We start from the raw sequence: 26,951 nt of genomic DNA, 5'->3' as shown, positions 1-26,951 counted from the left end.
CATGAGCTGAGTCACACAGGGGCTTTCTTAATCAAAAGCCTCCAAGAGCCGAGCTGGCAGTTTGTGCTCCGTGCGCCCCAACCTCCAGCCTCTGGATCACTCCTGGATCACCAGGAGTGACCTGCTTTCCTGTCCCACAGTCCTCACTCCCTCCAGCAAACGCTGAGCCTGTTCTCAGGCAGATCAGAGAGGAGCAGGACACGGCCAACACACGGAGCTGCCGCGCACACAACGCGCCCGCTGCCGCGACGTTCCCACCGGAGGCTCTTTAGCCTCGGGCTCTGGAGCTCTCTTGGGTTTATTTATTCAGGTTCAGCAAACTCCCAAGATGAAAGTGAGGCGAAGGAGTTCTTTTATTAAGAAAGAGTCCATCATTATTTCCAAGAAAAAGAAAAACAAACATCTTTCTCTCCTTGAGACGGAGCGGAGGCGTCTCCGCCTGGATGCTCCCCGGAGCACGAGGCCCGTGCACGTTCCTCCTGCAGCAAACCCAGAACTCGTGTCTCAAGTCCCTCTGAAGATGAGGCAGCTCCAACTGATTTTTCTTTCTCTGGATCTGTCTTGGTCATGATGGGGAAGAGGAGACTTTATCTCTCTTCTTTTCCTTGCTTTTCCTTCTCCAGCTCAGTCTCTCTGTTCCTAAGGAAAGACCCGGCTCATCCCACCTTCAGCCATCTCCTTTCTCCCAAATTTCTGCTCTGTGCAGCAAGGCAGAAGCCTGGGAAGTCAAACCCACCCAGAGAGGGAGTCCAGCAGCCAGACTATGTCTGGAAGGGCTTTCACTTGCTCTGAGTCACAGCTTAAGCTCCTGGTAGGAAAAAAGGAGAGGTGTCAAAACAGAGGAGCCATGGAAGGGTGTGTCACAGATCCATCACCTCTTCTTCCACGGCTTTGTCCTGAGATTGCACATACTTCTCCTGCACTGCAAGGGTGCTGATAACGCAGTAATTAAGGAAAACAAGGGGCTGGGCTCAAACACTCCCTTCTGCAAGGAGCTCTGAACGTTCTCAGTGAGGAACCAGCCCCACATTAGCCCCAAGGCTGGCAGGAAGATGCAGGGCTGGCAGCAGCAGGAATCACCTGAGTTATTTCTGGCTCTGCCTGATCCCAGACCTGACAAGTACAGGGGAATCAATTGTATGATTTGGAAGACAGGGAATGAACCCATCCAAGGGAGTGTGAGAGAGGGGAAAGCTGTGAAAAGATTCCTGACACATTCCCAGGATCGATTAGCAACAACTGTGGTGGGTTTGGGGTGGACAAGTGTCTGCCACGGGCTGGGCTCAGCATGACCCACTCCCTACACGTGTATCACCCACCAGGAGACATTACAAACAACTTGGGCCTGCAAATTCCAGCCTCTCTCCCCCAGGGAAGGAGAAATTAAACTCAGCACCAGAGAGGATACGAAGAGAAGTGGAAATCAGCTCCCACTGCTGCCGACATCAGAGCTTCCAGGCTCCTGTGCTCCTGGTCTCCGAAGGAGTAGCCGTTGGCTTTGTCCACTGCCTGCATCACCTGCTGCATGCTCTCCTTGTCCTGGAAGGGAGTGACATGGCACACTGGGAATCTGGGCCTTTCCCAGAGGCATGAGCTCATGGTGGGCTTTACATGGGTTTTCTCCAAGCCTCTGGGCCACCCACACAGGCCCCGGGGACACTGGCAGAGCCCCCGAGCCCTGGGGACATGGGACAAACAGGGACACCCGTGGTACAGGCCAGGCTGACACCTCCACCCTCTCCCTCCTTTCATCACCTTGTCCCAGCCCATTTGCCTCTGTTGACACTTCTGCCAACTCCCTGATTAACCACCACATTTCCAGCCCTTCCTCCCCAATTTATTCCTCCCAATCTTCTAATTATTCGGTGCTCCCTAATTTGACGACGTTCTAGGTAATACTTTGCCCAGGTTTGAAATGCAGGTGCAGAAGGGCTGGAAGAAGGGGGAGCCTGAACTCCCCACCCCAAGACACAAGGCCCAGGTAGCCCCAAGCTCATCAGCCTTTCCTCTTCCTTTGGCTGCCACGGATCATTTACAAGTCTGGGTGTGTTTCCCTGTTTTCCATCCCTGAGTCTCTTCACAGCTGAGGCTTTCAGCCCTCGTGGCTCTGAGCAGACACAAACAAGGTGCTACACATCCAGCCACACATCCAAGGCTCCCTGTTCCCTCCTGCTGCATCACCTGGACGTTGAGGGGGACAAAGGACACCAGGCTGTAGTCCTCAACCACCTCCACCAGCTTCTCGTTGAGGCGGCGGTAATTCCTGAAGAAGGGATCGGAGGCCAAATGATCAACCAGGTAAGAGAGATCCAGGACCTCGGTGTAATAATCCAGGTTGAAAGCTGCAGGGAAACAAGGCAATTTTTAAGTGGAAGAGCACAAGTTTCCCCACCATCACTGAGGTTTACACCAGTTTCCTCAGCCACTCCCATTCCCAAACAGACAATCTGCACCTGGTCAATCCACATCCCTCAAATTCCTGGAAGTGTCCAAGGCCAGGTTGGATGGAGCTCTGAGCAACCTGGTCTAGTGGAAGGTGTCCCTGACCATGGCTTTAAGGGTATGAGCTCTAAGGTCCCTTCCAACCCCAAACCATCCCGTGATTCCATGGAATTCTCTTACCCAGCTTCCCGTACTGCTCGATCAGGTCCATCTTGGAGAGGATGTTGACGTGGGGCAGCTCCACGTGCAGCATGGTGGAGAGGGAGGTGCAGAGCACAGAGATGAACTTCCCAGGGTCTGTGCAGTAGTGGGAATCCACCAGATGCACTGCAGCCAGCTGGGAAGCAAAGGCACAAAGGGGCACAAAGGTCAGACCCGTGACAAAACCATCCACTTGCTTTAGGGACGGTCAGGGAGTGGCAACAGGACAATCTGTTCAGACCTGACTGCACCACGTAGGGAAAGCTACCACCTACTTTCTACCTCCTGCACAGGAAAACCAGAATCAGAGAACCATGGAAGGGTTTGGGTTGGAAGGAACCTTAAAGCTCCTCTCATTCCAATGCAGGGACATCTTCCACCAGCCCAGGTTGCTCCAAGCCCCGTCCAAACTGGCCTTGGACATTTCCAGGGATGGGGCAGCCACAGTTTCTCTGGGCAACCATCTCCCTCACAGCCAAGAATTCCTCCCCAATATCCCATCTAACCCTGCCCTCTGGCACTGGGAAGTCATTCCCACTTTTCCTGTCACTCCAGGCCCTTGTCCGAAGTCCCTCTTCAGCTCTCCTGGAGCCCCTTTAGGCACTGGAAGGGGCTCCAAGGTCTCCCCAGAGCCTTCTCTTCTCCAGGCTGAACATATTCATAAATCCACATATATAAAAGTGTATATTGTCCCATTCCCACCCAAGGACCACCACGGATTCAGGACCCAGGGAAGGGTTGTCAGGAGGCTTTATGGGGTGCTGAGCTCCACCACCAACACCCAAACCTGCAGCTGCTTTCCCTTTCCCCAGGGTTTCTCTCTTTGCAGTTGAAGTTTCCCCACTTGCCTGAACTCTGCAGAATTTTTGGGGTAACAGCTGGGTTTAATTCTCCTACTGAACAGCACAACTGCCTCCAGATTTCCACCTTCCCCACAGGACTGCTCAGGCCATGGCACACTCAGGAGCAGTAACTGTAGCATGCCACGTTCTGCTGGGAGAGCCAACTGCGGTCTGCACTAATAATTAATAATTACACTAATGAACAGTTCGATTCCCTGTGTTTTGTGCTGCTGTAACAATGTGGTCCCAGACCTCTGGAAGTCACTCCAAGCCAGGGCTCTGAGGCTGAGCGTGGCTGAGTCACAGCAGAGCTTCTGCAGCAAAAACCAGGTGTGAGCACCCGGGAGAGCAGCAAAACAGCAGCACAAATGTCTTATTTTAGCAACCCCAATTTCACATCCATTTATTCCAATGAAAATAACCTCTAATGTGCAGATTCCCAGTGACATTCTCAGGCAAATGAACCTGCCCTTCTTGCTCTCACACTGCACAGGGTTTGCACATTCATGGTTTGGCCCCGATGCAAAGCAAACGCCGCGTCAGCAGGTTCCCTGGGCTGTGGGACTGTTCTCACCTGCACGGCCTCATCTGCATCTCCCATTGTGCAAGGAGGCCCAGAGCACGTCCCACGGGGTGCAGGCAGGGCAGGCAGGACCTGGGATGTCACCTGGGTTCCTCACAGGGCAGGGCAAAAAGGGTCCCAGCACACATCGACCTCCCTGCCTGGATAAAACACATACACTGTGGGGATGACCCTGGAGCACAGCAAGTGCTTGTCCCATCCCTGGAAGGGTCCAAGGCCAGGTTGGATGGGGCTTGGAGCAACCTGGGCTAGTGGAAGGTGTCCCTGCCCATGGCAGAGGGTGGAACTGGATGAGCTTTAAGGTCCCTTCCAACCCAAACCATTCTGTGATTCTGTAATAAGTGTGAGGAAAGAATCCATATTTCTGTCCATAATCCCACTGCATTAAAAGCCCTGACAAGCCACTGTTTTGCCAATCCTTTGGAGAATAAAATATGACAAAATTAGGACAAAATTCCCCTCCTTCCCTAATAAAGCCATTTCACAGGAAAGGCCAAAAAATTCCTGAAGAAAACAGCCATTAGTCCCCACGATGCCCATGGGATGTGAAGCCTCACATGGGCGCCAATCACCCACCCCAAACCCCCTGCAGAGCCCCGGAATTCCAAAAATACCCTGAAATTCCACTTGGTCAGGTGGGCGAAGACGTTCTTCAGGGAGTTGTGGTGCGTGTAGAGCTCCACCTGCCCGGGGCAGTCAAAGAGGACATAGTGTCCCTTGAGCCCTTCCAGCTTCTCCTGCAGCCAGTCCACGTTGGTCTCCAGGTACTCCATGCAGTAGAGGAGGCCCCCGTTGGGGCCCAGCCCGAGGCTGCCCATGACGTCGGGCAGGGTGATGAGCTGGCCGATGTCCAGCTCGCAGGGGCAGGGCAGCGCCTCGTTGGCAGGGTCCAGGTTCACCACGGACACCCTGCGCCCGATCTGCGTCAGGAATTCCCTCATGGCGTGGCAGTAGGTGGTTTTCCCGGAGCCTGGTGGCCCGATGACCACCTGGCCGAAGGCCACCGAGTGGCCCCTGCTGCCCTCAGACATGGTGGGTCATGTCCTTCTCCTGCTGCTGCTGCTGGCTGGGAGAGGGGAAAAAAATCCCATTTACTGCTTAATCTGCGTTTGTAGGGATGGGATCCGCTGGGATTCCCACCCAGGCAGAGGGTGGATGTTACAGCTGCCTTCTGTCACTTGCTCTGAGCCCCACACTGGGGTGGATGACACCCTGGTGCCCCCCACTCTGAAAACGACACTGGCCCTTTATCCCCACATCCCCCTTTATCCTCTTCACCCCCTGTGCCCCCGTGTTTCCCTTTCCCCCACGGGGCCCCTCTTCCCCCCTACGCCCCTCCCTCCCCTCACACCCCCTCTTCTCCCCCTCACCCCCGCTCCTTGCCCAGGCCCTTTCGCCCCTCATAACCCCTCCCCAACCCCGGTATCCCCCCCTCAATCCCGTTATTCCCTCCCCAACCCCGGTTTTTCCCGGTAGGCCGCTCACCGCCCGCCGGTGCCCCCCGCGCCGGGTCCGGGTGGCCGCGGCCCCAGAGCGCCGCGTTCCGGGTGCGGAGCGGCCGCCGCCCCCACAGCGCCCCCTGGCGGCCGGACGGACTCGAAGCCGGGACCCCGAATCGGGGTTTGGGGGTCGCGGGTTCGAGTCCCGGTCCCGGCAAAACCCCACCCCCGTGGTTTTTTTTTTCCCGAGAGAATCACAGAATCAGCTCGGTTGGAAAAGACCTCTGGGATCACCGAGTCAGACCTGTGACCAAACCTCACCATGGCACTAAGAGCCACGTCCAGTCTTTCCTTGAACACCTCCAGGGAATGGTGACTCCACCAGCTCCCTAAACAGCCCATTCCAAGATCTAATCACCCTTTCTGCAAGGAAATTCTTCTTAATGTCCAACCAAAACCTCCCCTGGTGCAGCTTAAGACTGCGTCCTCTCATCCTATCACTAGGTGCTGGGAGAAGAGGCCAACCCTCACCTGGCTACAACAGAAGGTAAAGGTGAAATTCCTCCCTGACACAGCAATATCCTTAAGGAAAGCACACGAGGCCTGGCCTTCACCCATTCCCACTTAACCCTGCAGCCCTGGGTCACTGTGCCGAAGGCTCTCCCCTCTCCAGAGTGCCTGTGTCAGGAAAACAGGGCAGAGCAGGTTGGGAAGCCGTGGAAGGAGCGCCCGCTACGCCCGCCCGGCCACGGGGGAAACGCCTCCCGCAGAATTCCTTGGAGGCTGCCAGGACAAGCCTTTCATCCCGGCGAGTTTCTCCCGGGAGTGTGGGATTGCCACGCCCAGGCAACGCGGAGCTGGGGCCAGCAGGGAGCTGTTGGCAGGACAGTTACGGTGCCACGGCCGGCCCTGCCTGTACTTGTCCTTCCCCGGGTCTCAGGCAGCCCTGGACTACGAGTTCTGGCTTTTTAGGCTCCCTGAGCACTCAGGTTTGCTTGATCTCAGCACTAATATCAGTTTTAAACCCCCACCCAGAAACGCAACCCCCGATTCCCACTGAACAAACAACACTATTTCCTCTCATCTGAACGGTTCAATTAGGAGGGAAGAAAAAACCCCTTGCTGAGGCAATTTTTATTACAAAATCTTTCTAAAATAAAACAAAAAATTTTCTAAAAATAAATTAAAAAAATATAAACACTCTGCTCCACCCCCGAGACCAGGAGCCAGCCTGGATTGGGGAGCAGATCCCAAGGCTGTGGCAGTCCCTGCTCAGTGGGACTGGGACCTGAGGCTGCCCAGGGCAGGGTGGCATGCCCGGACAAAGGCCATGTCCTGCCTGTACTTCATGGCAGTGGGGGGCTGGCGCCGGAGCAGCTGGTCCCCCATGTCCTGGGGCTCAGGGTCGTCGTAGATGGTGGAGATGAGGATGGGATTGTCCCTCCGGGGCTTCTTCCCCTTGAGGAAGGTTGGCAGCTTCTCCCCGTGGTACCTGGAGGGAAGCAGGAAAGGTTTGGTTGGGGGTTGGTGAGGCAGTCAGGCATCCCTGTGCTTCCCTGATCATTTCCTTCACATGATCATGGAATCAGGGAATGGTTTGGGTTGGAAGGGACATCTTCCACTAGACCAGGTTGCTCCAACCTGGTCTTGGACTCTTCCAGGGATGGGGCAGCCACAGCTTCTCTGAGCAACCTGTGACAGTGATGCAGGGAAGATATGGACCAATATGGATTCCTGTGCTATTCCTGGCTGCTCTAGAACAAGAGCCAGCCCTCATGGTCAAACACAGCACCCCACAAAGCCTCCAGAAACCCCACAGGGCAGGTAGGGGTGGGGACCCTCAATCCTTCCTCTGTGTCTCTGCTGCAGGACCCTGCACATGGTTCCAGTCCTGCTCTAACTCCACAGTCTCCACTAAGGAGCCCTGGACTGTCAGGAAGAGGAGTGTATTTAGCTCTGGAGAGCTGTGGCAGCCCCAGCTGTGCAGGGAAAGGCAGATTCCTGGGACAGCCTTCCAGTTCTGGTTCCCACTCTGCTCCAGCCACTCAGCTGGGAGTGCTGAGAGCCCAGGCAGAGCTCTGAGCACAGGCTGGCACTTGGGTACTTACCCCAGCCCCCTCTTGCATCTGGGGTTCTGACCCTCGTTATCCAGAGCTTCAGCCATCCCAGAGTTGCTGCTCCCCAGGCCCAGCCCCTCCGTCCAGCCCTGCTGCTCCAGCACCTTCCTGCCAAAGCCCTGGGAGGAGGGGAAAACATCACAGAGTTGCTGGACAAAGCCCAACCTCATCTTCCCAGAGCTTTCTGCCCCCTCCCCACATCCAAGGCCTCTCGTCCCCCTAATCCACATCCTCTGGGCACCATCACCACCCCAGCCCTTCCTGCCCTGCCCCTGAGCAGGTGTTCAGAGCTCACCTTGGTGTATCTCTCGAAGGTTCCAATCTGCTGCCCTGACACAGACCCCTCCTCCAACCCATCCCGGAGCCGCTGCTCCAGCCACATCTGCACCGAGTCCCGAGCATCCTTATCACCTCCATCTAGGGAGAAAGAAGCCAGAGTCAGGGCAGCACAGCTCAGGGGAGCTGTACAGCTCTGTCACTTCCCCCAGAGCACCAGGCAGAGGAGGCAGAACCTGTTCTTTTTGGCAACTCTCGCCGCCAGACCAGAAAAACACTGTTTCAAGTTCACTGACGTCTTGGACGCTTTCAAAGGATGACAGAGGCAAAGAGCTCCCCAGATTCTGCAGGGTCAGAATTTCCCAGCCTCCCTGGTCTCCCCAGGATGGGGGGGGGGAGGTTCAGCTCTGATACCTTTGTCATAGTAGATGCTCATGTCCACATCCCAGTCGTCCGCTGTCTGCTCGTCAAAGTCTGCCAAGAGAAGGAAAGCAGCAGTTTTGGTGAAGTCTGACACACAAGAGCTGTTTGCTGGTAGTCCAGCTCCCTATTTTCTCTAACAAAATGGGAAAGAATCACAGAATCATTAAGGTTGGAAAAGACCTCCAAAATCTTCAGGTCCACCCTGTGCCTAATTCCCACCTTGTCCCCCAGCCCAGAGCACTGAGTGCCATGTCCAGTCATTCCTTGGACACCTCCAGGGATGGGGATTCCACCACCTCCCTGGGCAGCCCCTTCCAATGTCTGACAGCCCTTTCAGTGAAGATATTTTCCCCAAAATCCAACATGAACCTCCCCTGGCACAACTGAAAGCCTTTTTCTCTCCTCCTGTCCCTCGTTCCCTGGGAGCAGAGCTTGACCCCCCCCCCCGGCTCCCCCCTCCTGTCAGGGAGTTGCAGAGCCAGAAGGTCCCCCCTGAGCCTCCTTTTCTCCAGGCTGAGCCTCCCCAGCTTCCTCAGCTGCTCCAGCCCCTTTTCCAGCTCCATTCCCTTCTCTGGACATTCTCCAGCCCTTCAATGTCTCTCTTGCAGTGAGGGCCCAGAACTGGGTGCAGCATTTGAGGTGGTGCCTCAGCAGTGCCCAGCACTGAAATGGCATTAGAGACTCCCCAAATCCCAGTGCCCACAGAAGAGGCAGAGAAAGCACCACTGGGGTCTCTGGTGACTGGATTGTGATCAAGTTGCCAGTTTTGTGACCAAGGGAAGATTAAAAAGTGATGGCAAGATGCCAGTGGCTGCAGCTGAGCCAGACTTTGCAGGGGGTTAAACCTGCTCCTGGGGGTTGGTGGGGGCTCATTGACACAAACACCAACATTACCTCCATTCTCCTCCTGCCAGAACTGGGCATCTGTGTAGAACACGAGGCCAGAGCCTCCTTTCTCCCACTTGAGCTCGATCTCCTCCTCGAAGAGCCGCTCCTCCACACGGCCCTGCTTGGTCACGTCCTCGTGCAGGGCCTCGTGCCGCTCCCACTCCTCACAGGTGTCATTGTCCTGCAGGGGAGGTGGCACAGGGTGGGTGACACCGGCACAGCCCCCTCCCTGCCCCCTGACCCCATCCCAACACCCTCCCTGCGGAACAGCCCCGCTGACAGAGCTGGTCCCAGCCTGCAGCTCTCAGGCCCCGACACGACGGGTGCGGATGAGCTCATTCCTTGACTAATGCCACTTCCAGAGTCAGCACTGAGAAATCCCACACCTCACACCCACTGCAGGGATGCCCATTTAAGGAGCAGGTGTGCTGGACCTGGAGTCAGCACTAAGCAACGAATTAATTCCACTCCAGTTGATTCCTAAGGAGATTGTGTGGGTTTCCCGGGAAGCAGCTCGCTGGCACAGGCACAGGGCAGGCTGACAGCTCCACTGCTGCCTGCCCAGCTCTGGGCACAGCCCTCCCAGGGCAGGAACAGCCAAAAGAACGGCTGGAGATCCAGGAAACAGCCTGTGAGAAACAGCTGGAGGAGTCTGTTTAGTCTGGAGAAGGAAAAGCTGAATAAAAGGAGGGAACAAAGCGCCCTCTGTGCCCGCTGTTGCCAGGAAAAACTAATGGGGTGGAACTGCAGCAAAGATTTGGCATCTGAGTTAGTTCTGGTGGAGGAGAGAACGGGAATGGCTTGCCTGGGGATCTGTAATGACAGAGGTTTGGGAGAACAGGCCAGACAGGCGTCTGCCAGGCAGGGATGGCTCCACAGAGCCTGCCCTGCCCAGGGCTCCAGGAGCCTTTGTCACAAAGGCCATTTTCCTCACAGTGACTAAACTTCAGTCCCAGGAGCATTCGAGGTCAGCCATTTGTGCAGCTCTGCATGTCCTTTTCCAGCACACAAACATGGCCCTGAGCCTCTGGTCACCTCATTTGTAGGCAAAGCAGAGCTGGGCCAATCTGCCAGGGTCTGCTCTGCAGCATCAGCTCCTTGGGCCAAACCCCTTGGGCTCAACCCCCACCAGAGCCTTTGGGATAAATCTTGACCAAACCCTTTATGCTCAACCCTTACAACCACCTTGCTCTGGACAAGCAGTTTTTGGGGGGTTCATGCCCCCACTGCCCATGCAGTGAACAATTCTATTTTAACATCATTTTTTTAGACATGTAACTTATACAATACAGTTAAAGATTAAAATTGAGCTCTACATGCCCTCCCAGCTCTGCTGGGCTTGGACGGTGCTGGAATATTCCACTTACATCATCTGAGTGAGACTCCTCTTCCTCCTGCTGCCTCTCCTCCTCCTCCTCGGGCCCGGCTGGGTGAGTCACCCCCGGGGTTGGCTCGGGCCCCTCTCCCTCGGTGATCTCATCCCCTGCAGCCGTGTAAACTCCTCCTTCCTCCACCACTGTCTCAGTGTCCTGGTATTCAAAGGGCACATTCCCATACCTCCGGGATGAGCCAGTCTTTGGGAAATCCAGCTGCAGCTTCTTGATAATCCGGGGAGGCAGCCGGCAGGCCCGGATCAGCTCCAGGAACACGCTCAGGGGGGTGCCCACGTTCCCAAAAGGCATGAAGGAGGGGGGGTTGAACTCGGGCAGGCGCTTCAGCTCCGCCTCTGTCACAGATTCCCCGGCAGCCGTCTGGTCCTGGCTGCTGGGAGACGCCTCTGAGCCTGGAAAAGAGAAGGAATGTTTGGGGGGAGGCCCACAAGCCACCTGAGAGGGGTAAAACAGGGCCCTCCCGAGCACTTGGGGGATAAGCAGGGCCCAAACGGGCTCTTCTCGCCTCATAGTAAATTTAAAGCACTAAGGAAGCTCCATAAGGGGTGTTAACCCTTCAAGCTTGGCTGCAGAGTGTCGGTCCGAGTCCCCCCCAGGCCCGCTACCGGCCCTCCCCGGTACCCGCCCGTACCTGTCGCGGGACTCAGGCGGACCCTGCGGATGAGGCAGCGGCCGGGCAGCGCGGCCCCGCCGGGCCCGACCCAGCGCTTCCCCGAGTACATGCGGACGAAGCGGCGGGCGCGGCCGGGCCTCACCGACACCAGGCACGAGCAAGTGCGCGGCGCCGCCGCCGCCGGCGGGCGCTCGGGACGGTGGCGGTAGTGGAAGCAGAGGAAGCCGCCGGCCTCCAGGAACTGACTGAAGTAGGCGCGGAGGTGCGCGGAGCGGAGCGCGGCGGGGATGCCGCTGACCAGGCAGTACCGGGCCGGGCCGCCATCGCCGCCGCTGTCGCTGGGCGCCGCCATCTTGGGGCGACGGCGCGGGCGCAGGGGGATGACGTCAGGGGTGGGGAGGGAGAGAGGGCGCCGCCTGGTGGACGGAGAGCGCGGTGCGGGCGGGGGGGCCGGGGGGGCCGGGGGGGGCGTCGCAGGTTCTGGGGACACAGAGAGACCCTGGGGGGGTCACAGGACATGGCGACAGAGAGAACCTGGCAGGGTTCTCAGCTCACAGGGGTCTCAGGGTGTCACAGGCCTTCAGGACACAAAGAGCCTGGGGTGGGTCACAGGCCCTGGGGGGGGGGCACAGACCCTGGGGACAGAGAGAACCCAGTGGGTGGGTGTCACAGGCCCTGGGGACAGAGAGACCCTGGGGGAGTCACAGGCCTTTGGGGTATCATGGGATCTGGGAACAGAAAGGCCCTGTGAGGGGTTCATGGGATCTGGAGAGAGAGAGAGAGAACCTGGGGGGGGTCACAGGCCCTGGGGAGGGACACAGGGCAGGGAGACAGAGAGACCCCAATGGGAGGGGGGAGTCACAGGCTCTGGGGACAGCCAGACCCCAGGGATGGCCAGACCCCAGTGCGTGTTGGGGGGTTGTTTACCAGGCCCAGGGGGTGGCAGGGGGTGGCCAGGCCCCAGGGTGGGTCACAAACCCCGGGGGTTTCAGGGCATGGGGGGCATCCAGCCCCCCATGCTGTGTAGCCCCTGAGGGGCTGGTGCCCCTGTCCCAGGGCTATTGGGTGTCCCGTGCTCAGTGACTCACCGGGACTCATCCCATGACTCACAGCCTCCCTCCCCACGGAAAAGGGCCGTCATGGGGCTGAGATCACCCCGGGAGCAGCGGTGGAGGTGGAGGCACAGGCTGACACTGCAGTTTTTCGGGCTGCTGGCGAAGATTCCAGCTGTTTCCGTGGCACAGGGAGGCTCCATGCAGCTCTACCTGACACCTCATCTGGGCCAGCCATGGAAAATGGGATAGGGTTTGTGCCTGTTGGCAGCAGAGGGGAGCGTCCAGGTGAGTCAGAGCATCCACCTCTGACACCACTGAGAGACCCTGGGAGAGGCTCAACACCTGGAGAAAGGTGCAGCTTTCCAGGGGGATTTGCCCCTGGAAATTTCTGTGTGCTGGAAGCACCGAGGGGTTTTACATCAAACAGCTCCCACTGACACCATTTGACCTGTATTTGCATTGCCAGGTGGATTTTTATGAAAAATCCTTTTCCTTCCACTGTCTTTCCATGCCAGGCCTGCAGCAGATTTTTCTTCCCCCCCCGCCCCCAAATTCAACACCACCTATAAAAAGTCACCACTGTTGTTCCAAAACGTCAAGCATTTTATTAAAAAAATAATTTATTGCATCTTATATACAAACCACATGAATGTTCACTTATAAAATACTGACACCTCACCTGTTGAAGGCAGGAGGAGCGAGTTTTCCAGGTGTGCACCTGGCTCTGACTCCAGGGAGGGATGTTTGGATCGACCACTAAACCAGCTCCGCTCGTTTCCACGGCGTTCCCAGCTCAGGGTTCACTTATCACACAAACAGGTAAGCCCAGAGCCCAAAATGAGGTGCAGCAGGTTTAGGTGCTCTTAGTCCTGTTGTATTTTGTGGAATTAGGGAGGAAAGATGTAATCTAAGGGAAAGAGGGTGAGTCTGGACGCCCTGTGGGATTTAACACTCTGGCTTTTCCCCCTGAAGGTATTCCCTGAGTGTTTCTAAGACTTCAAGCACAACAGGCAGACCCAGACCTAATTCCACAATGTTTGCACTGTGTAAGTGATCCCACTGAGGCCATCAAACAGCACGGGATCGAGCTGTCAGCTGAGGACAGCCCTCAGTCCTCGGAGTTAACAGCAAAATGCACAATGATTTCACAGGGGAAAAACTGGGATCAGGCTCTACCAGAGCTCACAGGCAGGGGGGAACAGGGAACAGGGAAGGAAACCCCTCACACTCCATGAAACCCCACACACTCCATGAAATGGAAGCCAGCAGGAGCCGCTGTAAACATCTGCTGAGCCGGAGCTGCTTCTGCACGGCTCCTCCAGCCTCAGCCCTAACGAAACACGCAGTTCCCAAAGAGTCCGGAGCGCTTCTCTCCCTAAATCCCCTCTCCTGGATCTGCTGTGGATCCTGGCAAGGTGTGGGGAGCATCCTGGTGTGCTCAGCAGGGCACACACAGCCCCGGAGCCTCGTAGAGCATCTCTACCAGCAGCTCCGCGATGTCGGCGTCGCCGATGACGGGCCGGAAGAACAGATCCGTGATGAGGGTGGGGGGGATGGATTTTAAGGAGGAGGCGACCAGTAAAATGTGGGAAAAGCGTCCCTGGTCGTCAGGGTGCAGCGGCTGCACGACCTCCTGGAGGGCTCGCTGGGCCTCCCGCTGCAGGCTCTCGATGTAGAGGGAAACCCTCAGCCCGGGGATGTCTGTGAGGGAGAGGAGGGGAAGGTGGGGATGAAGCAGGATGGAAAACAGCTCCAGGTTTCCCCCACTCCCACCCTTCCCTATTTCTCAGCAGGGCACACTAATGGGATGTACACAGCGCTGCTGAGATGTGGCTATTCCAGGGATGCTGTGTGAGGGAGGAAAAGCAGTTAACTGGGAAAATCAAGTAAAGGAACCTGGGTTTGCTGTCTGCAGGGCAGGCAAAGTCCTCTGGCTTTTACCACTACATTTGACATCCCTCCACCCTGCTTCCCAGTGCATTTGGGAATGACCAGAATTAGGAAGAAGGTGACCAGCCCTCTCTGCTCTGACACCTGCCCAGCTCTGAGCAGCTCCAAGCCAAGAGGTCTATGTTTGCCCAGGGAGCTAGTGGAGTCCCCATCCCTGGAGGTGTTCAGGGAGTGACTGGATGTGGCACTCAGTGCTCTGGTCTAGTTGACAAGGGGGTGATCACAGGTTGGACTCGATGATCTTGGAGGCCTTCTCCACCCTCAGTGATTCTGTGATTCAGTGTTCAGCTGCCAGTTCCAGCCAGCAGAGCCACGAGGGCCTGGCACTCACCTGGATTGAAGAGGATAGCTCCCTTCAGATAGGCGTATTCCTTGGGGCTCAGATCCAGGCTCCAGAAGGTGTTGAGGCAGCACTGCAGCCGCTGCACTGCAGCCAGTGTGGGCTGTGTCCTCTCAGGCTCCTGCCCTTTGCTTTGCCCGCTGAGGAGGATCTTCTTGAGCATGCTGGGGGCCGGCGCCTCCATCACCTCGAAGGTCACCATCTCCTGCACCAGCCCCAGCAGGAAGAGGGGCACCCAGCAGCTATCCAGCAGCAGGAGCTGGTCCTCCTTCGGCAGCAGGTAGAAGGAAGGGAGGTTTTTCATGAAGCTGATGGTTTTGACCAGCACGTCGGAGGCCGCCTGGCAGGTGACGTGTGGCGTGCGCAGCCGGACGGTGCGGCGCTGGTGGCACAGGCAGCGCTGCCGGGCCCGCCCGGGGTGCAGGTTCTGGCTGAGGAGGGTGTAGAGGATGGCAGTGTTCTTATCCTTGCTGTGGCACTGGCACCTCTCGCACTCCATGCCCACGCTGGTGCTCATAGCTGAGCCGGGTCCTCGGCGAAACTCCCGTAAAACCCCTCCTTAAATCTCCGTCCTCCCAGCTCTGCCAGCCCTGTGGCTGCTCCAGCCAGCTCTTATAAGGCTTGGTCACCACTGAAACACCCCTCCACAGCCTTGACCGCCCTGATTAAGCCGCCCTCATTAAAAAAAAACACCCAACCAGCCCCGCTGTCCCTGGGCTGATTGGCCGGGGGCAAATGAGTTCCCAGCGCTGCGTCAACAGCCGTTTTCTCAATGAATCGCCGGGGAGGGGGGGACGGCGGGTTGGGCCGTTATCAGGATTACCCAAACAGGATAAACAGAGTCATTACCCCAGGCTGTACCATGGCACCAAGGCCCCTGAGCTGTCGTGGGGCGGGTGTCGCTGCCAGGACCTCACAGACAAACAAAGGGCGCTCGTCTGGGCCCTGGAGTTCAATGGCCCGGCCTTGGCAGGAGCAACCTGGAAGTCGTGTTATCAGCGGCTGGTTTTGCCCGGCCTTGCTCGGGAGGCTCCTGTTGTGGTTGGGAGGAAGAGGAACCTGGTGAAGTGCCCAGGAAGGGCCACGGGTGTTGTCTCTTGGGCTGGAGAAGGGCAAATGCCCCCATTTGCAGCATGAGAGAAAAGGGAGGAAAAAAGGGCAGAATTCTTACATTCTCCCAGTGGAAAAGGACCTGGGGGAGCTGGTCAGCAGCGGCTGAACGTGAGCCCAGGTGGGCAAGAAGGCCAAGGGCACCTGGCTTGTACCAGCCATGGTGTGGCCACAGGACCAAAGCAGTGACTGTCCCTCTGTGCTGGGCACTGCTGAGGCACTTTCAGGGTGAGGATTCCTGCGGGGGACAGGGGGAACCTTTGAGGGAGGATGAGGAGGGAGAACCTCCCCCCTCAATTCTCTCGCCCAGGGATCATGTTGGACCCCAGCCCCGGCGGGACGCGGAGGAGAGGGGGGCGCACGGCGGGTGGCAGCGCTGGGGCCGCTCCCGTGACAGCAGCGGGTGCCGAAAGGTCCCGGGCCCTGCTGGGACCCCCCCGGGCACCGGGACCCCCGAGGGCCGCGGGAACCCGCCCGTCCCGTCGCCATAGCAACCGCGCCGCGCCTCGCGCCCCGCCTTCCCGGACAGCTGGACAGCTCCCTCAACCAATCCGCGAAAAGCACCGCGCGGATTGACAGTTCCCTTACCCAATCCAAGAAGAGAGCGGTGCGGCGGCGCGATGTGATTGGCGGTTTGAGAGCAGGCGCGCGCGTTTCCGCGGGCGCCGGTTCCGGTTCCGGCGGGGCCCGGTGTGGCGGCGGCGGCGGCAGGATGGGGCTGAGCGCGGAGGATGCGGCCGAGCAGGAGGATCGCTTCGACGGCATGCTGCTCGCCATGGCGCAGCAGCACCAGGGCGGCGTGCGCGAGGTAGCGCCGCCGGCACACCGGGAGAGCTGGAGGCGGGACGGCGGGGCAGGACCAGGAGGAACGGGGCGTGGGGGGGGGCGCGGCGCGGCCTTCTCAGATCCCGCCCCGGCACGTGGGGCACGGGAGGCACGTGCGGTGCTACGGGAGCGGAGATAACGGCCCTGGGCAGCCCCGCTAGTTAATTAATAGGATGTTAACGAGGGGGCCTTAAAACCCCGGCCCTGGCGCCTTCGGGATTCCCGGAGCTTTCCCGGAGGGTTCAGGATGCGCGGGCAGCGCCTGTGCCGGCTCACCACAGGGCAGGATGGAGCCCCTCAGTTGCTCTTTCACAGCACAACCACCGGCCCCGTGGGGCCTGACCGCGATCGTTCCTCCCCCTCCTCGTGCTCAGGGATCTGCTGACCCCCCTCGCGTATCCCACCGGGATCCCTCTGGCTGGGGGCTCCGCGATCCCGGGTGCTGCCCTGCAGCAGGGCTGGAGGGTGTGGGAACCTCCCACTCGCGTTCCACTCACAAATAGCTTAAAAAAACGCTCCTAAAACAGCCCCTCGTGCTGTAGTGAAACCTCAGACTGAAACACCCACAGCACAGAATTCCTGGAAAATGAAGATCAGCCAAGAATATGTGTTCCCACAGGGATTTGGGGATGCTGGTTGGTACCTGTTCACTCATCAGTGACCCCTGGCAGGCAGCTGGTGATTATTGTGTAAAAATAAAGAGTTTGCACACTTTTAGGCGTGCAAAAGAAGCAAAACGTGGTATATATGTATATGTATCCTTGCCCAAATTCCTGCCTTGGATAACAGCTTGGGGTACTGGAGCAGGACCTGAGGGTAAACTGCTGCCCTTTCTTCATGCAAAACACACAAATGCCTCTTCTGGAAGGTGGGAATCCAGGAACTGGATGTTTTGTCCAGGAAAACAGTCACAGGACTGATTCCAGGATGATTTTGACACAGCCACAGATGGAGAGGACAAAGGATAAGGGCTGATCCAGAGACAGGGGGTGGCTTGGAGTGACCTGGTCTCACTGATCCTTTTCTTTCCACCAGCTTGTGAACACCTTCTTCAGCTTCCTGAGGAGGAAGACGGATTTCTTCACTGGGGGAGAAGATGGAGTGGCAGAGAAGGTAAAAAGTAAACCCTTGAGCTTTTAACTTTTTAATTTACATCCCACCCGTGTCTGTGCCGGGCTAAGACTTCCCTGCCTGAACAACTCCCTGCATTTGGGTGCACTTGGGGCACTAGCAGCTCGTGGTGCTGCTGGAATCCATCACAGAAGGGAGGAAATAAGGAGCTGCTCCTCTCAGAGGGGAGGAAGGAAACAAGGAGCTGCCCCTCTCAGAGGTGAGGAACACACAATTGCCTGCTCAGATGTTACCAACGGTGCAGGTTTTTCTGCCAGACTCTGGCCAAAGGCTTGTTTGGAAAGCAAACCTGCCAGACACACTGACTTAACGGTGACACGCCAGGGTGCTGATAACCCCGGGTTACCTTGTTTGTTCACCTCAGAAAAAGCACAAAGTCCACGTCCCTGCACATGCAGCTGCACCTTTGGCTCAGGGCTGGATGGAGTGAGTGTTCTGGGGAGCCTCGGGCAGCCTGAGCATCACCTGTCCTGCCCTCACCCAGCTCCAAGGCTGAAAAACTAAGTTTCACCTTAAGGAAATATTTATTGAAACACAAAATGGCCAGGCTCCCTGAACATTTCCTTCTTATACTTACCAGTATACCAGCTGTTCCTCCTCCTGGACTGCTGGAACTCCACCAGTGGGATGTGTTAGGGCAGCTTTTAGGTGCTTGCACAGGGTGTGACATCCTCTGTCCAGTCCCTAAGGTGGTAAAGCTGAGGGAGGTAAGGGATGGGAAAGAGGATGTCCCATCCCTGGAAGTGTTCAAGGCCAGATTGGATGGAGCTCTGAGCAACCTGGTCTAGTGGAAGGAGTCCCTGCCCACGGCAGGGGGGTGGAACTGGGTGATTTGTAAGGTCCCTTCCAACCCAAATCATCCTGCGATTCTATCAAAGTAAGAAAGATAAACCCCACTGTCACTTATCTTAGATTAGAGAGCAAATCTCCCCAAATTCCTGGGGGCTCTGTGCTCCCAGGGAGTGAAACCCTGAGTGGCATTTCAGAGGGGAGCACTGGCTGTGCTTTGGCATGTCCTGGCCACTGTCCTTGTCAGATCTGTGCCTGTAGAAGAAAAGTGTTCATGTTCTCGGGTGGCACCTGTCAAAGTGCTTTACAACCTCCCGAGAAAGTGCTCTGCACAACAAAAATGGCAGAAGCTGCTCCCCCAGTCCTGCTCACCCTTTGGCATGGAAGAGAAAGAGGAGAGGGTGGGAAGGCCACTATGTTTTTTGGGTGCAGCCCTTGTGTGGAGTGAGGGGGATGTGGGTGACACCCACAAGCTCGGGCAGCGTAAACAGTTCCCTCACCATGGATCGTCGTGGGGTTGGGAACAGAGTCTGGGAGGCACACACACATCTTGGATCCTGTGTCCCAGGAGTCACTGGACTCGCACTGTGTAAATAAATCCTGCTTTCCTCTGTAGAACAAAGCAGAAAGACTCAGGGCTTGGTTACGAACCACGAGGCTTTTAACTGCGAGTTGCTCGAAAAAGGTGCTGAACCCCCCCAGAAGTTTCTGAAACATATATAAATCGATTTTTCCCCTCTAATTCCTTCCTCAGGCTCTGTCTGTGCTGTTTTCTGGGGCAGCCTTCGGCTCACATACGTGCTGCCCTGCACAGCACCCCTGGCTTTATCGAGGTGGGGCAATTGCTCTGGCTCCCTGCCTGTGTACTCAGCTTTCCCGCTGAGCACGTGGCCGTTGGCACCAGGGACCTTGAGATTTTGCCTCTCAATAGTCACAACAACCTTTTGGGGAGTTTGGAGGGAGGTTGAAAGAAAAGATTTATGGAGGAACTTGCCCCTCTAGTGTAAAACACGGGAGGTTTTCAAGCATTTCTCATCTCAGTCGTGGCAGCTCCGTCTGGGAGAAGCCCAGTCATAGGTAAGGTCAGAAGTAGGTAAAAAAACTTGGACCCTGTGTCCCTGTGCTTCCAGCTGGCCTAGATATGTGGAGTAGCTGTCAGGTGGCTGGGTTGGGCATCAGCTCGTCCTGCTGGAATAGCACAAAGGACAAAATACGTGGAGAATTTTTATTCCTATGTTATCTCCATGAAAATACACACCTTGTGTAGGGAAGAACTAGGAAGGGCTACATTTAAGTATTTTATAATTATTTAAATATTGAATATTTTATATTTTTTTCCCTCTTTTCTCTTTCTTCTCTCTTTTTCAATTGAAAAATCTCAGTATTTTCAGTCAAAACCCGAGTGAAAACAAAGGGAAGAGTCACAACACCCCGTGTGATTGAACGAATGAGCTCCTCACTAGACCAAGCTGGCTCCATTTGGGTTTGAAATGGGTGATTTATTTTAAAACCCTTGTATCTTTGTTCCTGTCTTTCAGCTGATCACAGATGCTTTCAACCACCACAACAAACTGGCTCAGAAGGAGCGGAAGGAGAAGAAGGCCCGTCAGGAGGCCGAGCGGCGCGAAAAGGCCGAACGTGCCGCCAAACTGGCCAAGGAAAAGCAGGAAGCCAACGAGCCAAGGATCAAGGAACTCACAGATGAGGAAGCAGAAAGGCTGCAGCTCGAAATCAACCAGGTGAGAGTGTTGTCGGGTGCTCCTGGAACGCATTAAAATGGCTCAGCCTTGTTCCTTTGCAGTCGTGGCAGTGTGAGGACAAAGGGAATCTTCCCCTTGGTAGTACCTCTTCCCTGTAATTCTTTTAAAGGATGAAAATTCCCTGTTTTCAAAGTCTTGGATGCAATTCCCAAGTCCTGCTCTTCAGCTTGAGCTGAAGAGGCTGAGGCCATCTAGTGCCTGGTCAGGAAGTGACACCAAGTGCCAGCGCTTGGCTGAGCTTATTTCCTTCTCTTTTTAAACAGAAGAAAGAGGCACAAGGACAGGTCAACAGTGTCCCAGTGAAACCCTCAGAAGATGAAGCTGAATCAGATTCTAACAAACAGGTAAAACTCACCTGGGGAATTTATTTTAGAATGACAGAGTGGTTTGGGTTAGAAGGAACCTTTGGAGCTCATCCACTTCCACCCCCTGCCACGGGCAGGGACACTTTCCACTAGACCAAGTTGCTGCAAGCCCTGTCCAGCCTGGCCTTAGGCTGAGAAATATATTTCTGGACAATCATGAGAACTCCTGTGAATGTGAGGGGATGTCCAGTCTGACTTTCTTTAAAAATACACACAGAGTTCCCAAAAATTTCAATAAAGTTTGGGTCTTTTTGGCTTTTTTTCCTGTAATCGTGTTGTAACAACAGCATCCCTTAATTTTTGGGCTAAGTTTATGTGGCTATCAAACACAAACACCTGACCTGAAATTCTTATAAACCTCAAGAACTGTTGTTACAAGTGAAAGATAAATGGAAACTTGAAAAGCTTTTTTCTTTACACCTGAATTTCTTAGGGAACAGATGATGAAGAGGAAGACGAGAAGGATAAAGGAAAACTTAAACCCAACTCTGGCAATGGAGCTGACCTTCCAAATTATAGGTGGACACAGACTCTTTCAGAATTGGATGTAAGTCCTGCTTTATTACCAGGATCTGAGGAACCTGAGATAGGGAATAAGAGCAGATGCTGGTCAGAGTGGTGGAGCTGATTCCCTGTGTCTCAGTGTCCTGTGGAAGTTTGTTAGTTGTACTTAACAGCAGCATTTCAATAGCTGGGGGAGAGCTTGGTAAACTGAATAAAATTCCCAGAAGCTGTAGTTTGCCACATTTTGGCCTTGTTTTAAAGGCCAGATTTTTTTATGTTTGAAATGAAAATCTGCTTCCCTTTGTATGGCCCCTTGTATCCTTTTACCTCCCACTTACTCAGCATCCGAAGGAAAATAGTTTGTGCTCTGTGAAACCAAGGCAGAAAGTCTTGGAACAGCAGCACAGGAGGGTAAGGAGAGAATTCACTGCCCAGCTTCTCAAAATCTGCTCTTTGTCTGCTCCAGCTGGCCATCCCTTTCAAGGTGAACTTCAGGTTGAAGGGGAAGGACGTGGTGGTCGATGTCCAGAGACGCCGCCTCAAAGTCGGCCTGAAGGGCCACTCTCCTGTCATTGATGGGGAGCTCTTCAATGAGGTGAAGGTGGAGGAGAGCTCCTGGCTCATTGAAGATGGTAAAACAGTCACTGTGCACCTGGAGAAGGTAAGGGAATGGCTTGGGGAGGATTCAGGCTTGGCTGCCTCTTCCCAGGTGGAATGAGAGTGACAGCCCTGGGCTTTATCAGGTGACCACTTGGTTATCCTTAGTGCAGTGTCATTGTTGCCATTGTAAGTGGGATATTGCAAATTCCCTGTCTTCAGCCTAAGTTCAGGCTAATCCAGGATATCCAGTGGATTTCTCAGCAGTTCAGAAAAAGCTGGAAGAAAATCAGGCATTTTAAAGTTGTTCCTTAGTGGAATAATGGCACGTTTTGACATCTGTTAGTGACATGAAAATCCAGGGACAGATCCTATTGTGTCCCTTTTTGTGTCCCTCCCTGCCTTCTTTCTGAGCCTCTCCAGGTGATTCGTTTTTAATCCCATTTATCTCATCCCAAACACAACGTGTGACGTTCTCCCAGATCTCCCAGTTGTGAAAATTCAGGCTACCCGAAATAGTTTGAAATAAAAGCAGTACCCTTTATCCCTCTTCAGATTTTACTAATATTTAGGAAACTGTCAAATAAAATTCGATTCCAGCAGCTTTTTCCTGTGACTGAAACTTAAAACTCCTAGAGCAAGTCCAAGAAAAATAAAATACTTTTGCTTCTTCGCCCTTCAGATCAACAAGATGGAATGGTGGAACAAACTGGTCTCCACAGACCCGGAGATCAACACCAAGAAAATTAATCCAGAGAACTCAAAGGTAAGAACTCCTTTGTTTTATGGAATGGAGCTTTGTCAGAAATGGGCTCACCTGAGCCAAGTGGTTCCAATTTTGATCTCGTTTTCAGTTGTCAGACCTGGACAGTGAAACTCGCAGCATGGTGGAGAAAATGATGTATGATCAACGACAGAAATCCATGGGCCTGCCCACATCTGATGAACAGAAGAAGCAAGACATTTTGAAAAAGTGGGTACACCTCATTAATCTGTGGGGTTTTGCCTTCCCAAGCCCTCCTCCTCTTCCTCTTTGGCACAAATATGTGAGGAGAAAGCAGGTTGGCCTTCAATCCCACCTGTGCTCTCATCTGCGTAGTCATTGAACTGTTGGCTGATCACTGGTGTCTATAAAAGCCTGTGGGGGTAAAAAGCCTAATGGGAAATTCTGGGAATAGCCTAGCTCTGGAATTGTCTTAATCTGCTGATTTCAAGTCCAGAAGGCATGTTTGGGACTGGAGGTGCCATCTCTGCTGAACTTTAACATGGTCTTGATTGCTGTCTAATCTCCCTTGGTAGCCCAGCTAATCACCCCTCCCTGCCACTTGCCACCAGGAGCTGTCCCTAAGACACTTTTATGGCTTTATTGCCCTGTTTGGCAGAAATGCAATTCTGGGGAAATGACTCCTGGGGCTCCCAAGGCCGTTCAGGAAGGGGTGGAGGCAATTCTGGGTCACTGAGCTTCTCCAGCAAGTGCAGATCCACATCTTATCTCTGGATGGAAGGAGCTGACCTGACTCCTTGTTTCCCTTGGCTTTATCTCTAATGCCAGAAGCTTCCCTGTGGGGTGTAACTAGAGCAGAGACCAGGCTTCCTTAGTGCCTGTTGAGTTAGTGGAATGGGAGGTAGCTCTGCTCCTGGGAAGTCCACATGCAGGGCACCTCATTGGCAAGGTCACTTGTCTGGGTGCTCTGGAAGTTTGGCTTCTCCAGAGATTGGCTGGCAGAGGATGGAGAGGAAGTTTAGACTTTGTTCAGGCCAAAGTAGACTCTGTGACACCCAGGTAGGTGCTGATATCTGCCAGTGGAGCTCTCCTGGCTGCCAAACAAGGACATTATCCTCACAGCACAGATTTCCCTGGAAATGGAAAGTGGAAATGCCGTGGTGGCATTTCAGGTGAAGCTCTGAGATGGGAACACAGAGGGGACCGAGGCCTGCCCTTACTTGCACTTTGTGTGTGGATCCTCCACGTGGGTGTGACGTGTTGTACCCCCTGGAGAACAGGTCACAGGAGGAACTGGGGAGCTTCTGCACGCACACATCACTCCTGAGCACTCCTAGGCACAGGGTGTTGGGCTCCAAACATTCTGATGTGGCAACCTAAGTCCAAACAGTCCCTGGAAGGTGTCCCTGCCCATCGCAGGAGGTTGGAACAAGATGATCTTTAAGGTCCCTCCCAGTCCAAACCATTCAGGTTGCACCTGGTATGAAACCAGATTCCTCTGGTCATGTCCTCCATGAGTTTTTACTGTCAGAGCACTGGAGATACTCCCCAGTAATGCTCAAGCTGACAAGGCTCAATCTTAAATCATAATCTGCCCTCACGATCTCCCCTCTGCCCCACAATCAGTGTTGTAGCTGCCACGTGTCTGAGAGGTAACAGTTAAAGGGTGTCTGATAATTAACTCCTGTGTGTCTGGACTTGCTGACCTGGTAGGATGGCAGGAATGCTGCTACCCCTGACCCGAGGAAGAGGTGTTTGTAGTCCAGGGAGTGTGTCCCAAGGAGCTCAGCAGAACATTCCCTGCTGTGGAGGGTGTTGGGGACAAAGCAAAAATCCTTCCCTCCCCAACCAAGGCTGTTCTGGCTCCTGCTGACTCACCCAAACTCTTGTCTTTGTTTTTCCTGCAGGTTCATGGAACAGCATCCAGAAATGGACTTTTCAAAGGCTAAATTCAACTGAACCCTCCCTTTCTCCCCCCCCTCCTTCAGTCAGCCCGTTGAGTGGGGCAGGATGTGTAGGGTTGGATAGTCCTCACCTTGGGCAAGTAAAACTTCCAGCATCCCCACCCGAGCCTGCTGTGGAGGCAGTTCCCTGGAGTCACCCCCAGTGTCCTGTGTGGAGCAGGAGGCAGGGCCACAGAGCAGCCACAGCAGCTCCAACCATCTGCCACAATTCCCAAAGGGCAGTGGGGAGAGGAGGAGGGGTTAGAGCCAAAAAAAAAAAGGGTGTTAGGGCTGAGAGAGCCAAACCTGAGAGGTTTTGGGGTATATTCTTGATGTACTGCTTTGCTTCCTCGGGCTCTTCAGAGCTGCTCATCCACTCCTTGCCAGTTCAGTTTGGCACAGGTACCTCCTGAGTTTTACTCCCTCCTGCTCTCCTGGGAAAACAAGGGTCAGTTGATTTTGTGAAATAATTCTCCTGCCTCCTTGGGAAAACAGCAGTTCAAACCCACAGCTATTGCAGCAGAGACAAACCCTGCTTCTCCTTGCTGCTGCTTCTGTTCTTGCCAGAAGTGGGACAGCTGGAGAGGTCAACCTGCTGTCCTACAGCAAGGAGAGGCTGGAGAGTCTGTGGTGTGGGCAGGAGAGGACACGTGGGGGCTCTGGGGGTGCTGTTCCTGCTGGGAGTGTGTCTCCTGCCTCTTTTCCAAGGGCCTCTCTCCCTGTTGAACGCTGACGGGCGTTGCTGCGCTCTGTGCCGAGCTCCTGCTGACGGGTGGCATCACTCTGCATGTTCATATCTGTTCAAACTGCAGTACAACATAAAGGAAAAAAAGTGGAATATTTCCAGGCAGAGTGTGTGGTTTCTCCTGCAGAAGGGATCCGGGATCCAGGCTGGGAGGAGCTGGGAGTGGGCAGTGCCTGGGTGCCAGGGGGGCTGCTGCCAGGGGCTGGGGTCGTGCTCTCTGCTGCCTGTAAATATGTCTTGGGTTCCCTGCTCTGGACTGGTGGTCTCTCCCTGCCTCAGGAAGAGGCAGTGGGAGCTGCATTTCTCTCAGGAGCGCTGCTGAACCCCATTCCCACCTTAAACCCTCGGGGCTGACCAAGGCTCATTGCTCCAGGCTCCACTCACCACTTGGCAGCACATGGCCACACCAGGAAGCCACCCTTGCCCCAGGTCTCCTTTATGCCAAGCTAAGGAGGAGAGTGTCATGAAATCCTGGGCTCTGTCAGTCCAGGCTATCCCAGATCCTGCTCCTGTGGTTCTTCCCTCTGCCTCCCTGAAACATTTCCACCTCCTACCTGAGGGGAGCAGGCACAAATCCTGCTTGGGCAAAGTCCAGCCTGGCACTGCACCTGGTGTGGTGGTGGTGGGTACTATTTTTTTGAGGAGTACAACACTTTGCCAGTTTTATAGGTTCTTGGGGTCAAAAAACAGCCCCCACCCAGCTGAGCGTGACCTTGAGGGTGAGCAAGGGCCTGGGTTGGAGCAGCTGCCTCTGGAGTTCTCCAGATCCTCCTGCCTGTTTATCTTACAAATCTCTCTACACACACCTGCCTGTCCATGGTTTGGCCCTGATAAAACAACAGGGTCTCCCCTTTCCATAAAAAAAAAGCCATCCCATGCTGGGTTTGAAGATTTTAGCCCCAGAATGAGCTCCCTGCCAGTGTCTGCACAGAACCCTGGGACGTGGGGCAGGTGAGCTGGAAGGGCTGAGCTGTCCTGGGGCGTGTGACGAGCTTCACCCCGCTCTCAGCTCCGTCAGGGCGCTGCTGCTGCTCCCTGGAGGTGCTGGAGATGGAGGAACAGGGCTGGGCTCTGCACCTGCAGCAGGATCCGCATCCAGCCGCCGGCCCCTCCTAAGGGACAAGCACAGGCAGGCACCAGGGCAGTCATAAACCAGCAGAGTCCACGGCACCACCCCCAGCCCAACCTGTAGCTTTGTTATTTCCCCGTTTCCTCCTCAGCCCTGTATCCAGCACCAGGAGCCTCAAGCCCGACCTTTTCCCGACGGTTGGCAGCTGCCTGGATCTGGCAGCACGGTGGGAGCAGCCTGTTCCAAGTCCAGAGCTCCCTCAGTGTTCCCAACCCCAAAATCCTGGGGCTGTTCTGTCCTCAGCCACTGCAGGGTTGGGAGTAACAACCGTGAAAATCCCAAATTTGCTGGTTCCAGGTGGCACTGGGATCTGGTGTCACTCGCAGGAGGCAGCTGAGAGAAGGCAAAGAGAAAAGGCAGCGACAGGAACCCCCCGGGAAGGGTTTTTTGGGGTGAAGGAGTGTCATTTGGCCTTTCAGGGAGATAAAAGGAGAAGGCAAACAGCCCTGGGAGAACGAGGCCATTGCTGCTGCTCTGAACCCCGCAGGGTGAATGGCCGGGGCCGTGTTTGTGAACCCAGCTGATCCCAGTGCTATCCCTGGACTTCAGCCCCTGGGGCCAGCGGAACAGAAGGTGTTTCTCCCGATGGCCTTGTCCTCTGCAAACACCCCGCTGCCACAGACTTCCCCCCTGGGCCAAGGTGAATCAGGAGCACCCTTTTGCTTCCAAAGGCAGTTCCCCCTGGAATAAACCAGGCTCTGACAATGCTCAACTGTCTTAAAGACTGCAAAGCCCCACCTCAGTCCGAGTTACTGGAGACCACGGAGCA

General features: G+C 55.2%; 4 protein-coding genes across 5 annotated transcripts; 1 reads left to right on the top strand and 3 right to left on the bottom strand.

Moving 5' to 3' along the window:
* Positions 1–329: 329 nt before the first annotated feature.
* GPN2 (GPN-loop GTPase 2) lies at positions 330–5,311 on the bottom strand. The gene is made up of 5 exons (XM_027740270.2): positions 4,683–5,311; positions 2,623–2,779; positions 2,182–2,342; positions 1,409–1,539; positions 330–933 (listed from the first exon to the last, which is right to left on the bottom strand). The coding sequence occupies exons 1-5, from the start codon at positions 5,097–5,099 to the stop codon at positions 861–863; spliced, it is 939 nt and encodes a 312-aa protein (XP_027596071.1). The 5' UTR covers positions 5,100–5,311; the 3' UTR covers positions 330–860.
* Positions 5,312–6,634: 1,323 nt separating this feature from the next.
* GPATCH3 (G-patch domain containing 3) lies at positions 6,635–11,567 on the bottom strand. Its single transcript, XM_039381273.1, has 7 exons — positions 11,234–11,567; positions 10,579–10,994; positions 9,218–9,392; positions 8,315–8,374; positions 7,920–8,041; positions 7,616–7,743; positions 6,635–6,999 (listed from the first exon to the last, which is right to left on the bottom strand). The coding sequence occupies exons 1-7, from the start codon at positions 11,565–11,567 to the stop codon at positions 6,780–6,782; spliced, it is 1,455 nt and encodes a 484-aa protein (XP_039237207.1). The 3' UTR covers positions 6,635–6,779.
* Positions 11,568–12,855: 1,288 nt separating this feature from the next.
* NR0B2 (nuclear receptor subfamily 0 group B member 2) lies at positions 12,856–16,110 on the bottom strand. The gene is made up of 2 exons (XM_027740275.2): positions 14,552–16,110; positions 12,856–13,971 (listed from the first exon to the last, which is right to left on the bottom strand). The coding sequence occupies exons 1-2, from the start codon at positions 15,075–15,077 to the stop codon at positions 13,709–13,711; spliced, it is 789 nt and encodes a 262-aa protein (XP_027596076.1). The 5' UTR covers positions 15,078–16,110; the 3' UTR covers positions 12,856–13,708.
* A 232-nt stretch (positions 16,111–16,342) lies between these two features.
* On the top strand, positions 16,343–25,151 carry NUDC (nuclear distribution C, dynein complex regulator). Of its 2 annotated transcripts, XM_027740273.2 has the most exons (9): positions 16,343–16,478; positions 17,531–17,608; positions 19,954–20,154; positions 20,439–20,519; positions 20,974–21,087; positions 21,511–21,705; positions 22,324–22,407; positions 22,496–22,614; positions 24,273–25,151. In XM_027740273.2, the coding sequence occupies exons 1-9, from the start codon at positions 16,383–16,385 to the stop codon at positions 24,322–24,324; spliced, it is 1,020 nt and encodes a 339-aa protein (XP_027596074.1). In that variant the 5' UTR covers positions 16,343–16,382; the 3' UTR covers positions 24,325–25,151. The 2 variants fall into 2 exon arrangements, with proteins under 2 accessions (XP_027596074.1, XP_027596073.1); XM_027740272.2 differs by lacking the exon at positions 24,273–25,151 and having other exon boundaries at positions 22,496–22,809.
* Positions 25,152–26,951: the final 1,800 nt, after the last annotated feature.

This window comes from Pipra filicauda, unplaced genomic scaffold, assembly GCF_003945595.2.
Source record: "Pipra filicauda isolate LSUMZ 115617 unplaced genomic scaffold, ASM394559v2 scaffold219_size1829416_pilon, whole genome shotgun sequence".
Taxonomy (NCBI): Eukaryota; Metazoa; Chordata; class Aves; order Passeriformes; family Pipridae; genus Pipra; species Pipra filicauda.
The sequence above is the reverse complement of the archived record's forward strand: the minus strand, read 5'-3'. Positions and strand labels throughout refer to the sequence as shown.

Excerpts from the sequence above, each read along its gene's own strand:
- GPN2 (XM_027740270.2), bottom strand. The coding sequence starts at position 5,099 with ATGTCTGAGGGCAGCAGGGGCCACTCGGTGGCCTTCGGCCAGGTGGTC. Across the intron at positions 2,780-4,682 it reads TGACCAAGTGGAATTTCAGG|CTGGCTGCAGTGCATCTGGT; the intron begins GTATTTTTGGAA and ends TTTGCTTCCCAG. Across the intron at positions 934-1,408 it reads GCTGATTTCCACTTCTCTTC|CACCCTTGCAGTGCAGGAGA; the intron begins GTATCCTCTCTG and ends CTGCGTTATCAG.
- GPATCH3 (XM_039381273.1), bottom strand. The coding sequence starts at position 11,567 with ATGGCGGCGCCCAGCGACAGCGGCGGCGATGGCGGCCCGGCCCGGTAC. Across the intron at positions 10,995-11,233 it reads CCGCCTGAGTCCCGCGACAG|GCTCAGAGGCGTCTCCCAGC; the intron begins GTACGGGCGGGT and ends TCTCTTTTCCAG. Across the intron at positions 8,375-9,217 it reads CTGGCAGGAGGAGAATGGAG|ACTTTGACGAGCAGACAGCG; the intron begins GTAATGTTGGTG and ends TTCTCTTGGCAG.
- NR0B2 (XM_027740275.2), bottom strand. The coding sequence starts at position 15,077 with ATGAGCACCAGCGTGGGCATGGAGTGCGAGAGGTGCCAGTGCCACAGC. Across the intron at positions 13,972-14,551 it reads AGCTATCCTCTTCAATCCAG|ACATCCCCGGGCTGAGGGTT; the intron begins GTGAGTGCCAGG and ends TCTCCCTCACAG.
- NUDC (XM_027740272.2), top strand. The coding sequence starts at position 16,383 with ATGGGGCTGAGCGCGGAGGATGCGGCCGAGCAGGAGGATCGCTTCGAC. Across the intron at positions 17,609-19,953 it reads AAGATGGAGTGGCAGAGAAG|CTGATCACAGATGCTTTCAA; the intron begins GTAAAAAGTAAA and ends CCTGTCTTTCAG. Across the intron at positions 20,155-20,438 it reads TGCAGCTCGAAATCAACCAG|AAGAAAGAGGCACAAGGACA; the intron begins GTGAGAGTGTTG and ends CTTTTTAAACAG.